This window comes from Lactuca saligna, chromosome 9, assembly GCF_052625555.1.
Source record: "Lactuca saligna cultivar CGN05327 chromosome 9, ASM5262555v1, whole genome shotgun sequence".
Classification (NCBI taxonomy): domain Eukaryota; kingdom Viridiplantae; phylum Streptophyta; class Magnoliopsida; order Asterales; family Asteraceae; genus Lactuca; species Lactuca saligna.
In genome coordinates, this window is record NC_136425.1 from 63,519,743 (window position 1) to 63,526,974 (window position 7,232).

General features: G+C 34.6%; 1 protein-coding gene across 1 annotated transcript; it reads right to left on the reverse strand.

Annotated features, from left to right (window-relative positions):
• Positions 1-6,046: 6,046 nt before the first annotated feature.
• LOC145018462 (uncharacterized) lies at positions 6,047-6,914 on the reverse strand. Its single transcript, XM_078976342.1, has one exon. The coding sequence runs from the start codon at positions 6,872-6,874 to the stop codon at positions 6,428-6,430; it is 447 nt and encodes a 148-aa protein (XP_078832468.1). The 5' UTR covers positions 6,875-6,914; the 3' UTR covers positions 6,047-6,427.
• Between the last annotated feature and the right edge of the window lie 318 nt (positions 6,915-7,232).

Genomic DNA, 7,232 nt, shown 5'->3' on the forward strand with positions numbered 1-7,232 from the left:
ATTAAGAACACCCAAATACTCAAACATTTTGATTTTTTTCATTCATTGAATATGAAACAAAGTTTGGAACCTGATACATTGAAGGAGAGTCAGTGTTGTGCTTCCTGGAGTTTTCAACTGCATCAGACATATCAGCATCAAACGAACTGTTGCTGACTTTACATTCATTAGTGTCTTCTATCTTGACCATCAGACACTTAACTTCATCATCTGATGACTCCTCATCAGTCTTCCATTTTTCTTCTTCAGCGACAAGAACTTTATGTTCCAAGTTCTCTGCTTTCAGTTTCTCAACCAACTTGTTGTAATTCTGCTTCCAGTATTCATCCGAGCTTTGGGTTCTTTGCTTGCATTCTTTTGCAAAATGATCAGTGCTACCATAGTTAAAGCACTACACTGAGCTTTCCCTTTCCTTTCAGTACCATGTTTATTGTCAGCATCTGATCTTTTTGAAGATTTCCCACTCATCTTCTTCTGAAACTTTGAGAAATTTCGGCCTGATTTCTCAAAAGTCTTCACAATCAAGGCCGCACTAGCAACAACCTTTTCGAGATCATCAGTCTCACTTTTAGAAGAATCAGTGTCTGAATGGTTTTTAGTGTCTGACTCTGACACTTGCTTTTTGTTTGAGAATAATGCTACTGATGACTCACTCTGAGAATCCTTCATCAGCTCCTTTCTCTGAAGCTTGGATTCCTCATAGTATCGCAGGTTTCCATAGAGACTTTGTAAGTCCATAATGTTGATCTTCTCACTATTTTTCAGCACATCAACATGATTCTCCCAACCTGCACCCAGAGAATCCAAAAACTTATGCACTAGAACGGTTTGATGCTTCAACTGATCTAGTCTCCGCAGATCATTAACAAGAGTATTAAACCTGTTAAAGGTTTGAGTCTGGGTTTCACCTTTCTTTGCAAAAAAATGTTCATACCTTCTGTTTAGATCATTTATTTGAGTTTGACTTCTTCAGTGCCTTCAAAAGATACAGTCAGCGTGTCCATCATCTCTTTTGCTGAGATGCAATTCTGAACCAGCCCAAAGATATTATATGGCAAAGCATAGCTGATTGCAGCCCGAGCACGAACATCAAGACCATTCTTTCTTTTGTCATCTGCTGTCCAGTTTTCTCTAGATGTTTTCTTCATGGCACCATCAGGAACATTGTTTTTCAGGGGCTGATACACCGGAACATATGGACCTTTTTCAATGATGTCCAACATGTCTTCATCTACAGATTCTAATGCATAAAGAGCCTTTATTTTCCACATAGCAAAATTGGTTTCATCAAACGGAGGAATTTTAGCAGACGGATGATTTGAAGAGTTTGAAGAGGAAGAGGATGAAGTCATTTGTTTGATAAAAGAAACCTGCTCTGATACCAATTGAAAGAACCTTAGATCAATCGATTTATCAAACAATGACTAATAATAAGAACAGAACAATGAAGTATCACAAAGAGCTTTCACTAAGAATGATAATCTCACAAAGAGATTATTGTTCGCACAAAGCGGCTATTAGGGTTTGTGAAAGACAACCTCTTCACAAACCCGTACAAAAGACTATATAGAACCATTATAAACAATCCCTACAAATCAGGGATGTTCCAGCTAACTAATATATGATAACTATGGAAACAAGATAAATACTAAATCTGTTACATCAAAGACAATATATATACTAAACAACTTGTATGCTGACGCTGATGCTGATGCTGACGTTGGATTACAAGCTGATGCTGAGGGTTCAGTTTCAAAGATCATCATATTATAAGGTTCGAGCTTACAGATATACTCATATCTGCTATAATCATTGGTAAAAGTCACATAGAATCAGTTTTCATCCATTGTGGTGGATCTAAAGGGCCAACACATTGGTGTGTATGAGATCCAATAATCCCTCACCCATTTCACAAGTGCCAGTGAAGGGTGACTTATTCATCTTTCCAAGCAAACAAGACTCACACGTGTCATCCGCCCTAATGTCAAATAACTCCAACACTCCATCCTTTTGGAGTTGGGCTATGTGTTTCTTGTTGACACGTCCAAGATGTCAATGCCACAAGCATGCTGTGTCTAAACCATTGGATAAATCAATATGAAACACATTATATCCTAAGTTATCTATAACCATCACAATTTCATATACTCCATTACAAGGCAATGCTTCAAAATAAAAAGTAACATTATAGAAAGCATTTATAGAACCAATTTCATTATTAAATAAAAATCTAAAACCTTATCTATCAAACCATGACAAGAAATAATGTTTTTTGCCATTTCCGACGAGTAGCAACAATCATTTAAATCTAACCTTAACCCACTACTAAGCAATAAAGAATAAAATCCAATCTTGGTGATACGCGATGCTTTCCTATTCCCCATGATCAAGCTTATCTTGCCATGCTCTACATCCCTACTTCTTCTTAGACCCTGCAAATCAGAACAACTGTGAAAACCACATCCTGTATCAAGGACCCAAGAAATAGCACGTGATGAGTTGTTAGATTAATAGTGTAAATACCTGCGAAGGTGGGATTTATCTTCCCATCCTTGATGTCCTGCAAGTATTTAGGTCAGCTTCGTTAACAATGCTCTTTATCGTGACAGTGGAAGCACTTTGCATCCTTTGGATTTGAAGGAGCAGCAGAACCACCTTTGGTCCCACTAGAAGAGGATCCATCATGGGACTTTCCCTTGTAGTTCTTAGAAGGAGCCTTCATCTTCTTTCCTTTCCCTTGTCCAATTTCCAAGACAGGGGCAGCAGCGGTAGGAGTAGGTATAATAGACTTGCCTTTTAAACTACTCTCAACATTTCTTAGTAGGCATTGAAGCTTGCTTGGAGTGACTTCCTCCTTGTTCCTATGATAACTCATTCTGAACTGATCATAACAGGGAGGCAAAGAGTGTAGGATAATGTCAATAGCCAACTCTTCATCGAAGTTGACATTTAACTTCAGCAAGCGGTCCACAAACCTTTGCATCTTTTTGCAAATGGGACGTGATGGACTCTCCATCCTTCATCTTTGTTGTTATCATGGAGGAAATGATTTTGTACCTTTCCAGTCGAGCACTTTGATGGTATCTTTCCATCAAATCTTGGTGTATTTCTAAAGGATAGTAGTCCTCATACGACTTTTGGAGTTCAACAGTCATAGTGGCAAGCATGATACACGACACCTTTGTCACGTCCTTCTCATGCGCCCTATACTTGATGATTTCTTCAGGAATAGCAGTTTCTTCATTAATATCCTTTAGCTCTTTGTTGAGGACATACTTTGGTTTTCTATTATTTATCTAAACAAATTAAAGTATAAAAATATCATTTTATTAATTTTTAATTTTTACGTGACATATATATATATATATTTTTTAAGATTTATCTTTATTTTTCTTATACGAATATATTTATCTTGATGAAAAAATATGATGTGTTATTTATGCATAGTAAACAATATAAAATTTTGATATTAAATTTTAAAAAATTATTTATTTTGATTAAATTTTGAATATATTCCTTAATAAAGACATAAGCTTTTCAATGCAAAATTAAAAAAATAAAAAAATAAATAAAAATAAAAAAACACTTGTTAGCTAATATTTAACTACGCTGCCATACATGCTATAAAAATTAATTATTTAAATAATAGAATAAATTACATTAATCGTTACTTGTGCATATTCCAAAACGTATATTTAGTTCATATTTTCAAACATTAATTTGAAGGTTCCCTTGTTTAAAAGTTGTGTGTTCCATTCCTAATACTATTAGCCGTTTGTTTTTCGTCCTTTGTTTAAAAGTTATGTATTTGGTTCCTAATACTACTAGCTGTTTCTTTTTCCGTAGAGAGACACATGTGCCTTGGATATTTTAGTTTTTTAACTTAAAAGAAACACAATAAAAAAAAACTAAAACCTACCTCTATTTACTATATCATCTCCTACGTTTTTGGCCTACCGTTAATTGTCTCCTCTCCTCGTTTCTCAACTACCACAACCTTGGCTATTTCCGATAAACGAAACTCTAATCCATATTCATTCTTAAATTGGGGTTCAATTTCTATTTTGAAGATGAAATTCGGGTCAAATTGTATTTGCTTTGATATGAAGTAGGGTGAGTGTTTGTGTGTATGTGTGTGAAAGTTGTGTTTGTGTGTGTGTATGTGAAGGTTATGAAGTGGTGCTTCCATTGAAGTTGATGGTGCAACCTTAACACTCGCACACATTCACATGTTAGGGATATGATGATTCTCTCAAAATCAAACCTCTTAATTCTCTATGTATGATTACACATAAATAGCACCCACTTTTACTCCTTGGTTTCACTTTAAGCTTCAATGGTGGAATCTGGGTTTTTAGTTTCAGTTGGGTGGTTTTCGAAAATCAAAACCCACTCGTGTTTTTCTTTATGAACCTGTGTTTTCTTCCAACAATTTATGGCTATTGAACTTTATTAGGATTTTGATATCATTTGGTTTCTTGTAGGTATTAATCAAAACTAGAAAATTTCTTATTTTCTTACTAGAGATGAATGAAATGGATGGTTTGTTAGGAATGGAAATTGAGTAAAATCTGAATTTCTTCGAAAACCAAATATGAAGAAATAGAAATTAAACGAGCTGGGTTTGTAAGAAGATTTGTTGCTTTGGGCTGCGGGGTAAGGGTTAAGGTTTAAATTAGTCAATATTTTAAAAACCGGTTTTTAGTTGAACCGGTATGGTGATCAGTTTCTTGTTCGACCAGTAGGTCAATCGGTTTCTATAATTTTTATTTTTTTTCCTATTTTCCTACTCATATATAAATACATATATAAATCATAAATTTGACGTTTACAAGTTAAAACATTAAAAATATACATAAAAATAAGCTATAGATCAATCGAAACGCATTAAAATAACATATAACAATAAGTTTTAGTGTTTTATATTAATTCATATACATTAAAAAGAAAAATAAAGTATAATATCGAAATAAAATATAGTTTTAGATGAATACAAACATATCAAAAAACTTTATAACATTACCATATATTTTTATTTTGAGAAAATTAAATAGATTTGAAAAAAATCACAAAAGTTTATTATGAAAATAATTCTTGTCCGTGTATTTTTATTTGGTTTAACCGGTTCAATCGGGTTTTTTTTTTTCTGAAAACCGGTGAAAATTGAACCGTTCCCTCCCCCGGTTTCCGGTTCAACCGGTTCGACCGACCGGTTCAAACCGGTTTTTAGTCTTGAAATTAGTTTGTAATTTTAAATAATTATAATTGTAAAAATAAATGTAAATATTTCATGGTTTAAAAGCTAAAACTTAACACCATTAACAACAGTGACCAAATGTGCTAACTTTTAAACATATGAGGGATGATTTGAGTACATATTTTTAAAATAGAAACTGAATGTGCATTTTGATATATAAACATAAGACGATTGCCGTAATTTACCCTTAATAATATGACAATTACTCCATTTTATTTATTTTCTTTAAAGGAATATAAAAATATTTTATATGTTTAGAAGGTTTGTGATAGTGGCTAAGGGTTTCCGATTTAATTTGAATTTTTACAAACGACTTCTATTCCAGATGATTTCGAGTTCTTGCACCAGAAACATCAACAACGAACATTTGATTTTGATTATTTTGGTTCGTGTTACCGGTATCTAATCCTTTTGTCTTTGAAATCAAGAACAAGAAAAAAACACAAAATTTGATTGTTCTTAGATGAGACTTATATATAACCGAACGACATAGAATTCAAACCCAAAAAAAATTTCATCATCTTTAATTTCATCTTTTAGGCTTACATGTATAGCGCATCAACACCACATAAAGCGTACACCATTGCATGGGATATATTAGGTCATAATGACCAATTTTCAAATTTCAATTTATGCCTGCTACAGTGACAAGACATACTTTTTTTTTTTTTTTGAATTAACTTGACATGCATGGATCAACATCAATACCATAAACACTTTGTAGTGATTGCAAGAGAAACATATCTGTTTCTACCAAAAGTAACATTTCAGTTAGTATGGAATAACACGGAAACAAAGGTGGTGGAATTCTCATGAATAGATATTGGACCATACATATCAACCTATACATGGCTCCTTCTAACTTTGGTTATTGAATGCACACCTCAAGCTATAATTGCTGGGGCAATTCTAATCTTTATTTTACAAAAAAATATATATATATAAAATTCACAATTTGCCAAGTTTGAAAAGAGAGATTACAATAATATATTAAAAACACTCGAAACTATAACTTAGGATGATCATACCTATATATCTATTGACCATCTCTACATCACATATAAACATACCACAACACATACCAGTAAACACGTACCTTGTTCAAGCATCACGTTATTATAATATTAAACCATACATAGATTGCTTGACAAAAAGCTGCAACCACTTTAATTATCCGTGGCCGGCGGGGACACTTCCTCCACCACCACCATGGCCTCCTCCATGAGATCCACCACCACTAGACCCATAGCCATAACCAGACCCTCCGGCATGAGCTCCACCACTACCAGACCCATAGCCATAACCAGAGCCTGAACCACTCCCACTCCCACTACCAGAACCATAACCAAACCCGTAACCCTTACCAAACCCATTAGCAGACCGGCCTGACCCTGACCCGTAACCCCAACCGCTCCCAGGGCTTGACCCATAGCCCCAGCTATAGTCCCAGTTCGGACCATGGGCTGAACCAGAAGCCCCGGTTGGGTTCGAATTGGACACTTGGTTCACAAGGGTCTTTCTTCCACCTTTAGGATCGTATGCTAAAGTAGCACTAGACATGCCGATGAAGAGAACAATGACAGCGATATGATATGTTTTCAAGTGCATCTTGATCATAATTTCTAAAGTTTTTTGTTTAGTGATTTATAAAATGTGGACTTTGTTGGATTATATAATGATGATCGGTGATGATTATGGTGCATGAGGGGGGTGTTTTGTAACTTGACATACGGTGTTCATGAGTACCCGTGAATGGCTCTAAGATCCTCACTGTACACTTGTTGGAATCTTGAAGGTGGATGTGATATAGAGAAAGTCATCTGCCACTTGTATTTTGCACCACCGGCCAGGCCTCCCCCAACTATGGTAATAAAGTTATTTCATACAAAAAATTATATCCAAACAAAATTTAGGTCGACAATTATATATAAATATTTCATAGATATGGTTTTTCAAAACACAATGATACAGAATA